Here is a 19,953-nt window from a genome sequence, read left to right as displayed (position 1 = left end):
TATGAAGTATTCTCGCCAAAAAGGTTTAACCTGAATCTAATTAAGACTCCAGACTTAAATTCCAGTTAACAAGAAATACAGTGACTGGAGTAACAAGTTAATACCACGAGGAAACAGACAAATTTAGAATGTAGGATATTTTAGAAGACAAATGGCCTTCAGAAAGCAAATGCCTTGAACAGATAGTATAGGGGTGTGTGTATTATAAGGTACTTGTGATACTGATTCATTCTAGATTAAAAAGGTACAATGACCAAGTGCTATGCAGGAGTCCTGTGTGGATCCAGGTTTGGAAAACACAGAGTAACCCACAAAAACAGTCCTGAGAATTTGGGAAGTACTGAATACAGATATGATACTAAGAAATTTCAGTTAATTTTTCTCAAGGGTGGTAATAGTGTTACAATAAGGTAGAAAAGCATCCTTTTTCAGGGGGGAGACATTAAATGTGTTAAAGTTTTTTGAGGCAAGTGCCATGATGTCTGTAAGTTAATTTCAAATGGTTCAGCGAAACACACACATATCTGAAGCAAACTTGGCCAACTGATGGTTAAGAACTGCTGGATTTGGGTGACAGGTAGATGGTGATCACTATGCTATTCTTTCCAATTTCCTATGTGTTTAGAAATGTTCACTATAAAAAAGCAGGAGAAACAAAATTAGCTTCTCCAACTATGTTCCAAAGTTAATAAATGACAGAGAACTGCAGCCAATGGTGGGAAATGAAGACTTCTACTTGGGGTTCCTTCTGGAAATGCCTTCATGTAACAGTGCTAACTATTCCCTGTGGTTGACTGATTCAGGACTCTGCAAACAGGAACTCCCTTTAGGGCTGAGAAGGGCTCTCTACTGCCAACCTTTACCATTCCAGACCAGACAGGCTGCAATAGGGCGGCCCTTGGGATCTTAAACATTCTCCTGTCACTTTTAAAATTCTACGATTCTGAAGAGTAATATTATTTATAATGCAAGTAACTAAGTAAACCCCATAACAAAGTGTTACCACTAATTGTGAGAACTCATCATGCTATTCAGTAATAAAAAGAGGTGCAAGCAAGCAACAAGTGCCAGGTTCTAAAGCAGAGGGCACAAAACCTCAAATTATTTCATGGTAACAACTACAGCCAAGCAGAAAGCACCATGACAATGAATCTCATTTCCAAATAAAAGTCTAACCTTTTTCCAGATTGAAATTTGTGATATCTGTAGAAGTTTCTTCATCATCACTGGAAAGGCCTTCAAGGTGATCTGCCATCTTACCAGTCTGCTCTCTGGCTTGTCTACGACGAGTCCTAAATAACAAGCAGTGAGTTCCCAAACCAGATAAAGGAGACTCCTCCCTTCACAAACCGACCAACAGCAAGCATCTGGAGATTACCTCCTGGCCTCCCGTTCTGCAATCCGACGTTTGGCATGCTCTTGATACAGTGCCCGATCTCGTCCAAAGGAGTCAAGATTTGGTGCCATCAGAGCTTTATCTGGAAAACAACAACGGTTAAAATTAAAAGCCTTCCTCCAACAATCTTGAGGAAAGAGTTTGCACAGAATAAGCCATAATGACAGACTGCTTTCTAATCTCAACAGCGGGATTCTGCAATAATTGATAAACCAGATAGTAGTGTGCTAACTTAGAGCAAATCTCAACATTAATCCATGTTTCCACAAAAAGAAGCAGAGAAACAAGAGTCTGACAACACTACCCCAACACAAACTGGCTGATTCCCTGTTCTTATGTCTAAGTAACAAAACTAGTTTATGCTATCATGATGACAAAGTTAAAAACCTAAGTTATTTGTGTAAAGAGAAAAACAATACGTTTCTTTTTTAGGAATGAACTTAAACATCATATTGTTGAATGATATGAAATGACAGCAAAGAGGTCTAAGTAGGAAGTATGAAAAAACATCTTTATTGTAGGAATTTAATGATTTATTCTATGTTGTTCTAATTTTTCTTTGTAGAAATTTATTCTTTATTACTATTTTAAGAACAAGGGCAGAATCAACAATATAGACTAAAAATCTTATCTGAATAGGACCAAGTTGTGCTTTCTCAACCACTGCTTTCAAAGCACAATTCCCTCATTTCTTTTTTTTCCATTTTCCATCTCTCTCTCTCTCTAATTTCTAGGACAAATTTTCTAACTTAGCTTTCAACATTCCTATTTATACATCAATTACCATTTTCTAGTTTCCAAGGTATGGCTATTTTTCTCAGAATCTTTCTTTTTTATAGCATCTTCTACTTGTGCTACATGTAGGACCTCTTCTGCCGTCTCCCAAGGACAGCAATCATGTGTTAAAAGTTTCTCCTGCCACCTGCATTTGTGTCCTCAGTCTCTTTGGTCCTACTGCTTGTGTTGCTCTCCGATGATCATTAACTACGCAGGAATGAGACTGGAAACTTCGTGGATGCAGGTGGGAGCTGTCTAAGAGGCGTCTCCATCAGATCACTGGGTAAAAGTCAACCTTTTGTTGGGGCCCCCAGATAATAGTGTCTCATGGTCTTTTCTCTGGACCCACTCTCTTTGTCCAGAGAAGAATCCTGGAGACTCTCTTGCCTAGGGTAGAAGCAGAAATGGAGGAAACATCTCTCTGTGATGCTTTATTTCTACATTCAAGTTCGACACTATGGAGACATCCTGTAATACGCAGGATAGTAATGGGAAGCAAAAACCCCAGGAGGTGTGTGGGGGCGTGGGGGGCGGAATCATGTGCAAAATGAAAGGCATCAACTGAAGGTTTTTCCTGCTATCAAAGATCTGGCACAGCAACAGGGAAAATAAACCCAGAAAAGTGCTGGTGGTTACTTCAGTGCATGCTGCCTACCCCGGATCCTGCTGCTTTTAGAAGCTGACTCTTTCACTGCTTGGTAAACAAGATGCCCCAGCTCTGCCTCAACTGGGACTTCACTACATATCACAGATAAGTTAGCTAAAAAGTCCCAAACTATAGAAATGATTCCTGTCTCTTTAGGAGGCAGCCATCATTAAAGAAGTATTCTAAAGAAAATTATAATGTTAACTTAGCATAATACTTAAAATGTTTATATTTAGAGACTTTTTAAAATATATATTGAAGGAGAGAGAGCAGTCAACTCAACTGATAGCTTCCTTCTTTCTGTAAGAACTATATGCAGTAACTGTGGTAAAGCACTTGCAAATCTAAACAGAAGAATTTCAGGCTGTATTTTTGTTTCTCTAAAAAAAAAGATATCAGAAAAAGAAATCGATACTTCAGTATCCCATGCAATCTTCCTCAAATCTTTGGCAATAATGAATACTCCCTTTAGGACAATACTTTTCACTTTCTCATTACCTTTCATTTCTTTCCAACTGTCAATCCATTGATAATTAACACCCATCATTCAACCCTTACTCTGAATTCCATGTAAGTAAATACCTCCAAATTATAAAGAACAGATTATAGCTAGGAAAAGGTATTTGATGAAACGCAAAGCTCACACAACCATTTAACTTAAAAGGAAATTACTTCCCATCATAGATATAATGATTACCTGCAATCTGCCCCAGAAATCTGGTTCTGTCTGGATCAAAAGTGATTTGAGAGGCATGCATTAGTTATTTAGGTGCCCCAAATGGCACTAATCCAAATTTAAATGTGTATGGCAAAAACAGAAGGTCAAAGCCATTCACATGGCTCACTCTGAGTCTGACTCATCTGAGGGCCATGTCACCATCTCTTTATGATGCTCCAAAACCCATTCGGCACACAGGAGAATGCTTTCCAGGGATTCAATGTCTCTCTAATTTAGAGGACACACTATATGACAAAGCATTGTTTTCAGAAAGAATAAGGACAGGGCACTTTGCACTTGGAACACCTGGAGGGGCTGTTTAACATGCAGATTACTGGACACCATCCAAGACCTGGCAAGAATTTCTGGAGACAGGACCAAGAAATCTGCATTTTAAATTAACATCGTGGGTAATTCTGATATATACATCCATTTAAGAACTGCTGACACAGGGACCAAAGAGATGACAAAAAAAGCCAGGAGAAATCCAACATAGGAAAATTCCTATTACAGTACTCAAGAATATAGAGGGCAATGAAAAAGTGGAATTAAAATGTTTTTTAATATGTCTGGCTAAAGAGTTTCAGCTAAACTCTTATTAAGAGGTTTCTAATTCATTTTGCTCTTCCATAACCCATATCATAATGAAAGGAATATAAATTTTAAATTTCCAGATTTTTACACTAAAATTTCAAGAAGTGTTGGCATCAGTTGACTTACTTAAAAAACCCAAAAAACAAAAAACCTAGTTATATAAGGCAAACTAGAAAAAAAAAATTCAATACAAAAAATTTTGCTTTATGCAAGGGATGAAGCTCAAAACTCCCCTAATCTTGGAATTGTATCATTTGTTAAGTAACAAAACCCTCTTACCATCTAAAATTTTCCAGCCCCTAACTCAAAACCTTGGTTATGATCAACAACAGCATTTGTGTTAGCATTTGTATAGATGTTAAAATGGGGGGAAAAAATCACTTAAGGACAAGTGGATACTGGTTTTAAGATAAAATACTGATGATGTCCTTACTATACTTTGAAGAATGAAAAAATATGCCCAAAGAAGAATAAGACAGAATATTAGAACATGATTTACACTCCTTTGTGAAGCTGTATTTTCTTAAACACAATCCAAGCACATGCTATTAATAATTTTAGATCTACCTGACACAAGAGCAAGGAAACGCGTTTCTTTAAAAAACAAAAACAAAAACAAAAAAAAATGCCCTGAGATGTCTACGTTTCAATTAGGATGCACTAAGTAAACAAGGTTGTTTAATGAATAATAAAAACCTTCAAGATGGACTGACTTGAATGGCTTGAAAACTCCGAAGATTCATCTTTAATATCATCTTGTCGTCTTTGGACAAGGCGGGAAGCTCGCTGTTTGTACAGCTGATGTATTGCTGATTCAAGTTCATTAATCAGTGGCACCTGTGAAAATACAACACACTCCGTAACACCAAACTCCTCAGATGCTTATTCACTTGCGGGTTCCATATTATTTCCGGATTTCTGAAGGAGTACCCTCTGGACAGAATCATCATGAATTCCCAATGAAATGCAAACAGTAATTCAGTTTTACGGCGTCTGGGAAGTAACACTTCTTCTTTTATCCCGTATATGGAGCTATGATGCCCAGTGCCTAGTTGTTGGAGCAAAAGTTTAGTTAGGGAACTTAAACACTTAACAACAGTAAAGAGAGTGAGTAAAGAAACGTCAGAAATTTTAGTGCTTTTCTTTTAAAGTACGTGAGTCCATTTTTAGTGTTCTAGCAGCATGATCTACCTTGCAATTTTTGCAGCTTAAAATAAACTAATATTGCTGTGTAAGACCAAAAAAATGGCTCTGAGTAGGTAAAGAGTTTGCTAATTGCCCAATTTTTGACATTTAAATTGCTCTATCATTCACAAAGACCAAGTACTTTACAGTAATGTGATACTACTTTTTGGCTTTATTACACATTTAAAATGTGAACTGCATTCATTTATATTAATAAAGTGAATAAAATTTCTAGCTATCATTAACCTGTCTTAAAAATCAATCTACTTGCAACTGAGAAAGTTCTTCTCTTCCCATCAAATATTTAATTTTTTCCATATTTTTAAATAAATAAAATAAAATTGCCTGCATGAATTGTTGCTTTACAAAATCAACAGGTTTTTCCAGGTTAACAGCCACAGCTAAGCATTCAACTGGTTCATACAGAATACAAAAAGCTTATGGAATGAGACCTAACTTAAAAGAAAAAACCAGAAAACATCCTCTTTTTATAAATACCTTATGCTATATAATCAAATGCTATGAAACTTTCACAAAACACTAACAACCACTAGACATACCTGAGGAAACCAGAAATTCTAGTTTCCTGATGGTTAGTGCGAATAAAAAAACACACTATTTAGAGTTGGGCAACACTGGCACCAAGTGTTATAGCAGCTTCCTGAACTGAACAGACTGCAAATGGAAAATAAAAAGAAGCAGGTGGAATAAAAGCAATTTCATACACTTGAATGATTCCATTGCAAAAGCAACAAATGTTCACAGAAATGTCAAACTGATGCAGTTATTTCATTCTTTCATATGCTACACCACGGGAAACAGCATCCCCAGACCTTGATATCAGCTGAGCCCACAGACTAACTCCAAGATTAACCATAATCCATTTTTCAAGCAATTATTGTCATATTATTGTGACTCACACTCACCCACCCCCTCATTTTTTGCAAACCGTTCAGGACTAAGGACAAATGAACATATGGGCCTACAATGCACTCCTTTAGTCCTGGAGGTTATTAACACTCTTCTTACTGCCTGAGGCTGCATCAGACAGAAACTTAATTATTCAATTTACAGTTAAAATTTTGATAATGTAATTTTTGTTCAGGTAATTAAAATGCCTTTTAACAAAGCCCTGAGAAAATTCTGAGAATAAAAGTCCTAAAGCACATTTTCACCTCTCTTTCATGTTTCTTAACAATACTGATTTATAATTTATTACAAGAGTGCACCATGACAATTTCTTTACCCTCTCCAAACTCAAAACTGCTACTGACTACCATTATTTCAAGACCAAATTTAAGGCAAAGAACACAAGAAGGAAGATGACTCCAGGAAAACAAAACAATGGAAAGTTAAAATAATCTGCAAAAATAGAAATCTAAGCTCGAAATCACTTAAACCTTTATAATGAAAGAGAAAAAAACAAAAGAAAGCTTATCTTTTTATGGTCTTACCCTGACACAGTATTTTTATAACTGAAATGAGCATTCAAATCTATCCAATTATTCCTCAGTATTTCTAGAATGACAATTTATGACATTATTAACTTAGCAGCAGGCTCCATAAAATCAAATGGATATGGAAATGTCAAAACGAAATAAAAGTTATCTTCAAAAGGGAATTACCTACTTCTCTTTTAATTAAAATGTAGCCACTATATAACAGATACGGTTTAAGATCTGTTTCAAAAACATTTACCTAAGTGACTCTGTAAAAACCTCAGCACAGTCTGAGGTATACTTCCCTAGAAATAGAGTAACCAGGAGAGAGAAAGCATACTGCTACATGTTTTCAAGATAATAAGCAACTGAAAACAATATGAACTAGATATTCTACTAGTCTCTAACTCAAGAGTGGTACAATCTAGTTGATCGTATTACTGTCAATATTTTTTTAAGGGCTCAGTTTGCAATCACAGTGTGTAAGTTTACTCAAGTAAATTGCAAAGCAAAGACCGAGATATTTCCAAGAAAAACTCCACAGGGACAAATTTCACTTACAAAGTATGGTTTAAGACAAAGATCCCTTCTCTAGTCACAAAAGCTTCCTGGGCCAGCTCCCACCAGCATGCCCCCTGGGTTCACAAGGGCTTTGTTAGTAGGACACACCGCCAGCTCTGACATTTCTGTCCACTTCCCCTCTTAACTCAAGCTCCTCGGCACAGAATCGAACTTATATTTCTTTCTCACCCTGGTACTTATCACCCTAAGCCACAGACCTGCCATAAGAGCAATTACAGCTCAGAATGTAGCTGCTTCTCCAGATATCAGATGATCAGGACAAGAACACAAATCCTCCAGAGAAGACTTCATGGATCTGACCAGACTGGCTGGAATCACTAAAGCTCATTAGGAAGACAGAGTTTGGCACTGTTCTTTAGCCAGTCTTTGGCCTTAAGATACTGATCAAGAGGTAATAAAAAGTTAAAATACTCATTTAAATATACTATATGCCTACAAATCCTATGCTAATTCATATGGCCAAGGATAAGAGAGAAGGTGCCTTCTAATCCTGTATCCCATGAAAGTTTAGAGACAGGATACTCAAAAGTAGTATAATTTTAATTCTTTTGAAAGGCAAGGCTGTGAAGTCCACAAATGCCTTTTTTAACCAGTGCATCAAACAATAGATTTGTCTTAAAGAAAAATCAATTAAAAGTTGCTTGAAAGAGAATTCTGTGTGCAGCTAACAAAAATGCAAACAAATGGTACAACAGAATGCAAATAACTGCCAACTGACTATCATACCAAAAAGAAAAAAACTTGGAAATGAGACCTTAAAACAAATTATGGTCAATGAATGGTTTCTGAAATGGATAAAGCACAGGCTTATTCAGATGAAAACTATTACTAGCAGTGGCAATAAACTTTATCTAGAATAAAAAAGAAAAACTAATAAAATTTTGCAACTTTATGCTATATGTATTTGGAATTACTTATAGAAACAGTTTAAAGGTAAGTTTAGATCTGAACCATAAGAAAGAAAATTTCATCATGAGTCTCATATTCTAATAACCGAGGACAGGATCTGCCAAAGTCTTTAAATGTGCTTTGAATTATCTGTTTTGTTTTCAACAAAGGCACTAAACTGCCCCTAAGACAGAATGCTGCTAATGAAGTAGAGAAAATGAAGCATGACTTTTCATCACTTCTAAAGCTGAAGTCAGTGGATATTCTCTGAGAAATATAAAAATCTAGACCTCCCTAAGTTTTGCCTTATTCAAAGAGATTAATATTTTTGCATTCTTACCTTTTCACTGAAACACTCAAGCAAGTCTTGGACATACCCTCGCATTTCTTGCAAAAATCTATACCGTTCACCAATACCCCCAGAAGACCCTTCTAGTCTCTCAATGGCCCTGGTGGAGTCCGCTCGGCTCTGCAGGTGTTTCTCGTGCTGCTGTCGGTTTGCTTTGTGCAGTTCTTTCATGGAGTCCAACCTTAAGAACAGAAGAGGATAAACATAACACATTTACATCTGCAAGTCTATGCTGTCGGGACACTTGCAATATTTCTAATAATGCATTTCGTTCCACTATTAGAATATAAAAATGCTTGGAGTAGATCTTTTCATCTGTACTCCTGCTTTGCTCAAGAAAACGGCAGTCTACAGACTTCTTATATAAAGTTATTCGGTGGGCTAACCAAAATCTCACTGTTTTGCCTTTCCCCCCATATCTTGACTACATTTTTTTCAGAGTCCAAGAGGAGAAAACTGAGAACTGTCTTCAACCAGATCATGGAGTGGTATTTAAAAAAAGAAACTTCGAGGCTTCCACAGAAGGAATCCAAGTAGGTAGCAGAACAATGTATGAAGTCATCTTCTGGTTAGATTTTGAAGATAGGCCAGTCAATCTTCTTTGCTGATATTCTGTATCTGCTACCCCAGACTACATGTTGCCTGAGGGAACGGAAAGCTAGAAGACAGGTCTTTAAGAAGCTGATCTGCCCTACCTGTCTTTAAGCTGTTTCTTTACCAAATCAATAGTAACGGGAGGCATCTCATTACTGGGAGTTCTGAAAGGGACTGCATTATCTGGTTTTTGAGATTTGGCATCAGATGATCCATAGGCTGAATAACTATATGGAACGCCATAGGATGAACCGTAAGGCATTGTCTGGTAGGTGTTCTGGTAGTACACGTTCACTTCCGTGGGCTGACTTGCTTGAACCTAGATGAGAAATGGGATGTATATTAAGACCAGTAGCTGAAACTACAAAAAGAATAAAAAACTAACAGGAAATAACAAATCCATTTTTTTAAACAGTATGTAATTGAAGTAAGTAATTGCAGAGCTTCTCAAAATCAAAAGTAGGGCTAGATGAAATTTCTCTTATGGGATTACTGGATTCATTTCCAATAACTTTCAGGAAAACAACAATGAGCAGGTTTTGAGTTAGGAGGGACATTAAATTGTGTCAAAACACTAACAAAAAGAAACTTTGTGTGACATTTCCACTGAACTACTTACTTCTATAGAACAAGTTGTTATAACTACTTTGGAAGATGTTTTTCATCTACAGTAAGATTTTTGCACTACTGAGAAATCCATCTTCTACAAAATAATTTTTAAAGTCAGAAAAAAAAAAGCTGTACAAGAAAGAAACATTTAATCTATACAGTAGACAGTTTTTTCTTTTTTGGCAATGTGTTTTTTACTTCAACAAAATAAGCTAGAAATCTTTATTCACTTTTTCAGGTTTGAAGCTTAGCTGTTTAGCTCTCACCTGCGGGATATTGATTCCTTTCCTTATCTGCTCCTGCTCCCATCGGCTGAGCTCTTCATCCTGCTCCCCAGTTACTAGAGCGTCATCGTCACTCCCCTCGATACCTATGGCCGTAAGCAGGGAGAAAATAAGTCCAAAAAACAGCAAGGGAAGAGATGCTACCCTGATATTTCACAAAATCAAGCAAGAATATTGGCGTGAACTCAAACTTACTAAAATTAAAGTGTCTGTTATGATCTCTCGTATTTGACCCTTCTGCTTTACTTGTCTTAATGCAGTTATCCCTTAAGCAAGAGGCAGTATCAACAGTTAAAACCTTAGATAGGCTTCCTAAACTCTGTTAGTTTGACATCAATTCAACAAAGAGAAGAATGAAACCTAATGCCTCCTCAGAACGAAGAACCAATTAAATATATTTATAACATGTTGGGTGCTTAGCACAATACCCGTCACACAGTCCTCAATAAACATTAGCTATCAAAATCATGCTACATTTCCCCCAAAATTCCAGTAAGACACCTCATATCCAAGCAAGAACAGTTCTCCAGCATTGAAAGTGAAGTGAAAGTCGCTCAGTCATCTCCGACACTTTGCAACCCCATGAACCATGGAATTCTCCAGGCCAGAATACTGGAGTGGGTGGCCTTTCCCTTCTTCAAGGGATCGTCCCAACCCAGGGACTGAACCCAGGTCTCCTGCATTGCAGACGGATCCTTTACCAGCTGAGCCACCAGGGAAGCCCAAGAATACTGGATTGGGTAGCCTATCCCTTCTCCAGGGGATCTTCCTGACCCAGGAATCAAACCAGGGTCTCCTGCATTGCAGGCGAGTTCTTTACCAACTGAGCCATGAGGGAATCTTCAACATTAAACATAGTTTAAATAAATATAGATACATTTTACTTGATTGTAGTATCAAATAAAATTTAATAACAGGCTTACTATTGCACTAAATAAAGTTACCTATTTCCTCTGCAATTTTCTGTCTCTGTGACTTTTCTTTCACAGAAAAAACTATGCGGCGTTTCTCATCATCATCTTCATCATCGCTGGCATCGTTCTCATCTTCTCTAACAAGACGGCCTTTCCCAGGCTCACTATCATGAGGAGTGAAATCTCCCAATTCCCGGGCCATCTGACGTTTTTTCCTTGCCGCGTGTATAAAAGCTGCATCTGGAATTTCTCCTGGAAACAAACAGTAAGGATTAGAACCCATGCCACATTAGGAAGAAAGGTTCTATTTTCTTGAAACTATGAAAGATAAAAGAATCTCTCCAAGACAGCCATGCATAAATGATGTTCTAACATCCCTTGCTGGCATCCCCGCCCCTCTCCCCAAACTCTGCCTGCCGTATGACTGGTTCATTTTTTTAACTTAGTATAAACAGAAACTGAAAGAAGCTAAGGAAACAAAACAATATATACAATGGCAATATACACAAGAAGGCAGGGAGGGGAAAATTCATGAAAACAGTTTTATTTTAATGGTTTTTATATTTCATTTTTAAGAAATAAACAAAAGTAATAAAGTCATATTTATTACTGAACTGGAGAATAAAACAAAAAAGGGATCTACACCTTACAACCCTAAAACACACTATTAGATTTAGAGTGTATTTCACCTGCAAATAGTTTTCAGTTCACCTGAAAATACATTGAATATATAATCCTGTATCTGATTTTTCTTCATATTAAAATGTAAGCTTTTCCCTGTTGTTGTTTTGCATAAACAATTTTTAGTGGTTTACAACATTCAATAGATAAAGCATAATCTACTACATAATCAAATTAATTAACACTTTCACCTACAGTAAAAATTAATGCCTTGCTATTTTTTGAATTTGTTACATAAGTAGCTATGGGATAGGAAAATGGCAACCCACTCTAGTATTCTTGCCTGGAAAAGGACAGAGGAGCCTTGCAGGCTACAGTCCATGGGGTCGCAATGAGTCAGACACAACTGAGCGACTTCACTCACTCACAGGATATCTCATCATGTAAACGCACCGTAACTTAACTTACTAAGCTACTCCTCTCTTACTAGACATTTTTTCTAAATATTTCTCATTGCAGTTAATGCTACAATAAAAACATTGTTTCTGTGGGATATATTTATAGCTATGGAATTACAGGTCAAAGAGTAAGAACATCTGAAATCTCCTGATTCATAATGTCAAACAGCTTCCCATAAAGACTGTACCAATCAGAATGCTATTAGATCTATGCATGTAATTTTTCACAACTTTACAAACCCAGAGCAAACATTTTGACTTAAAAAAAAAATTATCATCATTTTCTTGGCTGTTTTACACGGCTTGTGGAAGTTTCCAGACCAGTGATCAAACCATAGCAGTGAAAGCTCTAAGGAGTTCCCACAGAGTAAGCATTTTTAAATTTTATAATGAGTTAAATGGTTACTCTTCATAATTTAAATCTGGTGACTAAGTATTTATTCAAAAGCTGATTAACCAGTGAATAGATCTGAGAACTATTTCCATTAAAATGTTAAAAAAAAACAAACCCTGACTATAAAGCTAGCAGCAGTTTTGCTTTTGGTAGCAGTTCTTGAAAAAATTAAAATCTTAGTCTGAAATACATTTTAAAAAAAAAAGGACTTTTGTACTATTTATCCATTTACCTGAACCCCTCGTTTGTTTTGATAATGAAACTGCCTGTCTGAGAATGAACTTGGGAAGTTTCTAATTCTCCTTTATTCTGTATTTGCAAAAGGAACAGATGTCGTAAGAAACACCACTTGGCTAACTCCTTCCTTAACGACCATCATTACAGAGGGCTCATTCCTGAGGGATCACTTCAGTTCTGAGGAACATCTGCAAGTACGTACCTGGACGGAGAACATTTAAAGAAGATAAAGCATTTGAAAAGGCTCCACCAGCCTTTGGCTTTTCTTCCTCCTTTTCACTTTCCATATCCATTTCATCTTCCCCGTGTTCACTGATGATAACTCCATCTTCTAGACTGGCGTCCTTAACATGACCTGCTTTGTCCAAAGGTGGTTCGTCTACATTTTTGAAAAATAAATAAATAAATAATACAACATATCTAAAACAAAATCCATAAATTAAGGAGGCACTTTTAATGCAATTATGGGTTCAATTCATTAAAGCATCAACTATTCTAATTGTCTATAAAGATACTCAAACTACTGACATGTGAAATGATCACAGCAGACAAGCAGAAGGCAGAAACAATACAGGGGACAGCGGGATGCATGGGGCCCTGCCCAATCCCTACCTTTAGTTAATTTTATTGACATTTTACCACTTTACCAAAACTAACTTCTTCCTCTAAACTCTCATAGGTAACTGTTCTCACCTCTTGGAAGCATTATTTCACTTTATATGTCAGTATTTCATTAAACTCTAAATCCATTTGTGTTAGTCTCTCAGTCATGTCCAACTCTGTGTGACCCCCATGGACTACAGCTCCCGAGGCTCCTCTGTCCATGAGATTCTCCAGGCAAGAATACTGGAGTGGGTTGCCATTTCCTTCTCCAGGGGATCTTCCGGATCCAGGGATCAAACCTGGGTCTCCTGCATTGCAGATTCTTTAACGTCTGAATCACCAGGGAAGCCCATTTGAGGCAGCTTTCTATCAAGAACAAGATAGAAACTTCTCTGTAATGAACACTTTATGGGATATCATCTTAGGTTATAACCATCATCTGAAGGGTGGAGACCCAAAAGTCACAGTTACACTGTGTAAACCCCTGATGCTGTTGCCACGACTGAATGTTTGGAACAGTGGGTTTGTGACTAAACCTGATTTTTCTGGCAACCTGAAACTGGGACAGAGACAAGTTAGAAACTAGTTAGCACTAAAAACCACCGCATGCAAACCAGGAAGGGAGCTGTGGCGTCGCTACACTCCATCACAAGGGCAGGGAAGAGAGCTCTCTCTTCTGCAGGCCATTCCGGAGGCCAGCTTCAAGACTCCTTTCCTGCCACAGGCTTCCAGGTGGCACCACGTCACACTGGTTTATACCAAATGGTTTATTTCACTTATAACTAAATAGTCCTATTACACCTTCCATCCCAGGCAAAATGCAGAAAAACAGGCATTTTCCACCCTCAATCACTGAACCTGGCAATGTACACACGAGGCACCAAGAATATAATGAAAGAGTAAAACAAAAAGTTCATTCTAAATATGAAAGATACCCTTCTGTTGTTTCCCTAGCATGTGCCCCTCCCCAAAACTGCTTCAAAAGTTCTCAAACCATCTCCTACATCTCCTGCTCCCCTAAAGAAGAATCCTGGGGATAGGATCCTACCCCCCTCACCCCCTACCGCACAACTTTACTTAGAAGACTTAGGTCACTCTGCTTCAGATCTCTTAAATTTTTTTAATTCACCACTCTACCTCATTGCCACAGACTCCCTCTGAAGTGCATTCTGAGGCTGAGATTTTAAAACTCACTTTATCAGATGCATAAAGATACCGGGAGTCAAGAACTACCCGTTTGCTTAGGCTCTCAATTAACATTAAATCAATGGCTTTTAACAGACAAAACAGAACTGCGAAAAGGTTTACTTGATCCAATATGCCCAGATGATTTCTGCAGACTTTAAAAGACTCAGTGTTGCAATAAGTTCACAAGTTATTTGCTTGTGACAGAGCAAATACAAAGTCAGAACATGGTGACAGATGAATTTTTGTTAGTCTTGTATTATCCTTCCAGACAGCTTTATAAAAAGAGGCTCCTCTTGAGCCTCAGTGTCTTCGCTACTTTAGGAAACCTGACGCCACACACATTCTACTCTGACTGTGGGCACGTTCTCCATCTCCTCTATTCTGTCTACAAAGAGACACAGGCTTCTCTTTAGCAAAAGAACTTCGACATGATCCCAACTATTTCACTAGCTACTGTCATCTGCTCTCTCTGCCAAATGTTCCAAAGCAGCCGTGTGGACCTGCTACCTTCCACTTCCTCACCAGTTTGCCAGACTCGACCTTGGCAAACAGCCTTTGATATCTCCCATTCCAAGCCTACCAACTAAACCAGAGGCTGTAGCCATAGCTAACTGATACAGTATCACTGAGCAATTGAGCAAAACATGTTCCTTCCTCTAAACAGGCAGAGCTTGGCAAGTTAAATTAGTCTCTTTTGCCAGATGCCCCCCTCCGCCCGCCCCCCCAAAACCCAGCCACCACACCAACAGCCCTTCCTTTTCCTGCCCTTCCTGATACTATTTCATACAACTGACACTCATCAACACCCATCATCTTGAAACTTTCCTATCTGTTCTCCTTTGGACTTTATGACTCTTTGTATCTCCTGAGTAAACTGTCCTCTCCATGTGTATGCTTATTACAGGTGAGGTCTTTGGTCCTCAGGAATATTCCCTTTATGCTGCAGCCTCGATTCCATTTACCCCTGGCTTCAATTATCACCTCAATCAACACCAAAACAAAATCTTCATCTCCAACTATTCACTGGCTATTTCTACTTAAATTCAAGTTCAAAGGTGAACTCATCAATTTGGAATATCCCAAAGGTAGGTTTTCTAAGTTGTTTCTACCCTTGTTTTCCAGTTAATGCACCTCTGCCTATCTAAGGAGGGTTGGGGTAGGAAAAGTTTGGGACTGTGAGCTGATTAGTGAAACAGGAACAGCAACCTATAACACAGAGGCTCTACCTTTGGGGAGGACATTAATTGAGTTATCTGCTAAGTAGGAAATCAGTTAATATGAAAACAAGGTGGCCACATAAACTTTGCACCTGCTTCAATTTTTAAACCCAGCAGTAAATGGCCTTTTCTCAGTTCTCACTTTTCCTGAGCTTTCTTCAACTTCATCATACACGGTTGGTTCTTAAGAGATTTGGAAAAACTGAAGCAGCTTCCTAGACTCCAAACTAATCAGTTCCCCTAAAAATACTCCTCCTCCCACCTGCATTCCCTATTTCTGTATATCACACACAATTATCCTCTCAGTCACCTGGCACAAAAGCTCAAATCTATTTCTTTTAGATCTAATAGCTGAAACATACATTATATCTACCAATTCTTCCCTTGGAATACTTCTCAAATAATCTTTTTCTATTTCTTTCCCTACAACCACAGCAAACATTTTAAATTCACCTAGAATTTCCCACTGAGTCAGGAAAAGCCTCAGTCTTGCTCAACTAAGACCTTTTTAAACCCACTATTACTGGATTAAAGCTGGCCCTTGCATTTAAACTTCTTTAGGCCTCTAATATTTCCTTGTGCCAATCCATGCTGCATGCTAACACCAGGTTAAGATTTCAAAAGTCATTTATCATGTCACCATCCTGGCAGGCCCCTGAAATGGCAACTCTAAACCCCATACTAGATACTAAACATCCTTCACAATCTGTCAGCAACGTACCTTTCACCTTAAACTTCTGCATCCCCCACAAATCATCTATTCAGCCTGTCACATGTACTTGCTCTTTTCCAAAACAGCAAGTCTCTGATAATAGCTCCACACCTCCCCTATTTTCTTTGCAATTTAAAAGATCAAAAACCAGCTTCAAATTCCACTTTATCTATGAAGCATTCCTTCACCCATCTCTAAAAAGCTTTAAGTCACTCACTAGACATTTTGCCAAATTCGGGATCCAGTTATACACTGAAGTGATGTCTCCAAAATTAGATTGCAAACTTGAGATATAATGACATACGTTCCCACATCAAGCCTACAGTGGAGAACTGGGCAATAATAATTCTATCTTTAATTTCACAAAATAAAAAGATCTCCCTAAAACATTTGCACGAGAATAACTAGACCACAGCGTATTATCATGAAATCACTTTCCTAAGGACAAATAAATGCTTAAAAGTTTAACTTAGGTTGTGAGAGGACATAAGAGATGTTTTGTACAATGTAGACAGGTGCCACACACCCAGGAGTGTGCATTCATGTATCTGATAAGGCTGCTAAATGGGAACATTATCAACCTTAGACTTAGGGGGTTCCTAAAAGCTCTAGACGAATTAAAATGACTGTGTAAATAAAACCAAAGGAACCCAAAACTTGTCTCTACAAAATACCAGTACAGAATACAAGTACAGGAATTTGCACAGTACTCCTTCAAAAAGAAACAAACTGCGTCTCAGGTTTAAGTGGGAAACCTCTCTGTTCAACAGCACTCGCAGCACTAGTCAGAAAACTGGAAGAATTTAGTCACTGCAGCAGAAACACGCCAGTGGCAATGGTTCTGTCTTTTTAAATAACGCATTCACAATGCAGTCATGTTGGAATTAAATAAAACTGCATCATTCTGAATTTGAGCCCTTGACACTGACAGAATCAAGCAAACAAGTTCACTATATATACACCAAATCTATTCAATCCCTGTCAGAGTTTCATTTTGTCACTTCAAAAGAATCAAATTAGTACTTACTGTCGGCAGATGAGTTGAGTTCTGTCTTAATCTTAGATTTTTCAAGATCTTCTTTATATTCTTTCTTAAGCAATTTTACTATCTTTTTGCTGTAACTTGATTTCTTCACTTTGAAAACTTCTTCAGTTTCTTTAAAAAATAAACAAAATCTGTAGCAACTATTTTCAGAGAATATTTTCCATTTTAACTTTTGAATTCTAAATATACTCAAACATTCCAAATCATTACATAATTTGAAATTACTTAAAATCCGTAATAGGCTTCCAAAAACTGAATTAACCTCATAATATGGAATAAAATGCCAATCTGAGACTTTTTAAAGGCATAACACATGTAACTACACAAGGTTCTGTGTTCTTAAATAAAGTTCTGTCTTTCTTAAATAATTTATTTCAGGAGAGGAAAAGAGATCTTCAAAAAAGCACTTAATTATCAAATTCTTAAGGTATATTAAATAAAATATCCAAAATCAAAAGGTGCTAGTTTACAGAGCTGTCAAGACTGAGTTAACTCTATACCCATCACACACGGACAGTTATTTCAAGACCAAGCTGAGAGCTAATCAACTTGTCAAAAATAAATTTCGATGGCATATCAATCATCTTTGATTTGCAAACTGTAAAAGTCGAATGCAAACACTTTACCAAGCTGTCCCTACATCAGCGAAAACAAAAATGTGACTGTACTCCTGGCAAACTTCGGAAACGGCCTATTACTGGAAACAAGAAAGCACTGCGCATCAAGATGCAAGTCAGATTTCCAAAAGTCTAAACTTCTTTTTTCATAACATAGACTTAACTGGATTATACAAACATACACTCAACAACTGGGGAAGTAAAATGATAGAAGGCTCTTCTACGATCAGAAATCTAAATCCACTGTAGCCTGGCCCCTCACACCAGATTGGATAAACCGCCTTGAATTACCATTACACCGTCTCTTTTCACAGTCCAAACGTTAATGCGAGTTAAGGTCGTACATTTGTACCCCTATTTGCTTTTACAGGGAAACAGGATCGGAAACAGGATCGGCGATCGCCAAGGGCTGACCCAAAGTGACTCAGAACCAGAGCTTCAACTCCGGGCTTCTCTTTCCAGACCTAGCACTCCTCTTGACACACTCAGCCTTCCTGGTCAAGGATGTCTGGCCCCTTCCTACTCAAGGATATCTGACCAGGACGAGCATGCCAAGAGGCGTGGGCACGGTGACCTACGAAGGCCCGGAGAACGTGCCCAGAGCAGTCCAGGGAGCCGTCTAGAAACTAGAGCAGTCTGGTTCTCCCTAAAACACAGCGGCTAGGAACGAGGCAGGACAGGAGGCACTGAATTTCCAGGTGAAAAAAACTCATAATGACTGATCTTAGGTCCCCAGCCCCTCGGAACAGGGGATGCTCGGGAGGCCGGCGAGGAGGAGGCGGTAGTTAAGAGAAGGCCCGCGGCGGCGCGGGAACACGTCCCCAGCCCCCACCCCCACCCCCCGCCTGCGCAGAAGGCCGGAGGCGGGGGGAAACGTGCAGCCGGTCGCGGCGGGAAGAAGCGACTCGGCTCCCGGGGCGGGGATGCTGAGGCTGGGAGCGTCCAGGGAACGCAGGAACCCGCGGTGGAGGTCTAGCTAGGGTAGAGATCCTGGGGTCCGGGAGGCCCCCCAAGGCGCGGCGGTTTACCTTCGTCCTCGTCCTGGAAGCTGAGCAGGCTGGCCCGGGGCACCTCTTTGTTCTCGCGCGGCCTCTTGCGCGGCTTCAGCCCGTTGCCGGGCTCCGCGCCGCCGGGGAGGCAGCCCCCGGCCTCCGTCCCCGAGGTCAGCGCGGCCGGCGGCGGCGGCGGCGGCCCCGGGCCTAGCAGGGACTCGCCCGCGGGGGCCCTGTCGCCTCCGCCGCCGCCGGGGCCCGGGCCGGGGCCAGGCTCCTCGCCGGTGCCAGGCGGCGGCGGCAGCAACGGCGGGGGCTCCTGCTCCTCATCGCGCTCTCGCTCCTCCTCCTCCGAGTCATTCCGCTTGCGCACGTTCACCCGCCGGGCCTTTCGGAACATTGCCCCACGTCCCGCACGGCGCTCTCACACACACACCAAGCCGGCTCCCAACTCCGCCGCCCCGGCAGCGCCGAGCTCGCGACAGCGCACGCGCGATCTCCCCGGGAGTGCAGCCCGGCTCCTAGCTTCCCTTTCCCAGCTACCGCGCACCGCGGGGAGCGCGCAGCCGCTCACGCGATCACTGATTGGAGAGAACTCAGCGCCTCTCGCGAGAACGTCAGTTTTGTTTTGTTTTGTTCCCGCCGACCCACCCGCGGCGTCCCCCTGTCGGCCCGGAGGACTATTGGCACGGAACCCTGGGAGTCCGGCGCCGTCCGGCCTGTCACAAAGAGGATCATAGAGACGAGAGGACAGAGTCAGCCCCGGGTGCTGCAGTGCGTCTCCCTCACTGACGTAGTCACGCGAGGAAACCTCCCGACAGGCCCTGGGAGGAGCAGATAGTGAAGGAGGAGACGGGGAAAAGGCGGAGAAGTAGTGGCGAGGGAAGGAGGAGA

At 39.8% G+C, this 19,953-nt stretch overlaps 1 protein-coding gene across 1 annotated transcript in view; it reads right to left on the bottom strand.

Moving 5' to 3' along the window:
* The window catches only part of PAXBP1 (PAX3 and PAX7 binding protein 1), a 32,669-nt gene extending 13,032 nt beyond the window's left edge, over positions 1–19,637 (bottom strand). Inside the window, exons 1-10 of the mRNA XM_018047016.1 lie at positions 19,096–19,637; positions 17,433–17,561; positions 12,888–13,064; positions 11,006–11,227; positions 10,044–10,147; positions 9,270–9,487; positions 8,566–8,755; positions 4,845–4,968; positions 1,379–1,478; positions 1,177–1,292 (exon numbers count right to left, since the gene is read on the bottom strand). Coding sequence (XP_017902505.1) covers positions 1,177–1,292; positions 1,379–1,478; positions 4,845–4,968; positions 8,566–8,755; positions 9,270–9,487; positions 10,044–10,147; positions 11,006–11,227; positions 12,888–13,064; positions 17,433–17,561; positions 19,096–19,459 — 1,744 coding nt within the window. The 5' untranslated portion in view covers positions 19,460–19,637. The remainder of the gene's footprint in view (positions 1–1,176; positions 1,293–1,378; positions 1,479–4,844; positions 4,969–8,565; positions 8,756–9,269; positions 9,488–10,043; positions 10,148–11,005; positions 11,228–12,887; positions 13,065–17,432; positions 17,562–19,095) is intronic.

This window comes from Capra hircus, chromosome 1 (genome assembly GCF_001704415.2).
Source record: "Capra hircus breed San Clemente chromosome 1, ASM170441v1, whole genome shotgun sequence".
Taxonomy (NCBI): domain Eukaryota; kingdom Metazoa; phylum Chordata; class Mammalia; order Artiodactyla; family Bovidae; genus Capra; species Capra hircus.
Note: the sequence above shows the minus strand (reverse complement) of the source record. Positions and strands in the feature narration are given on the sequence as shown.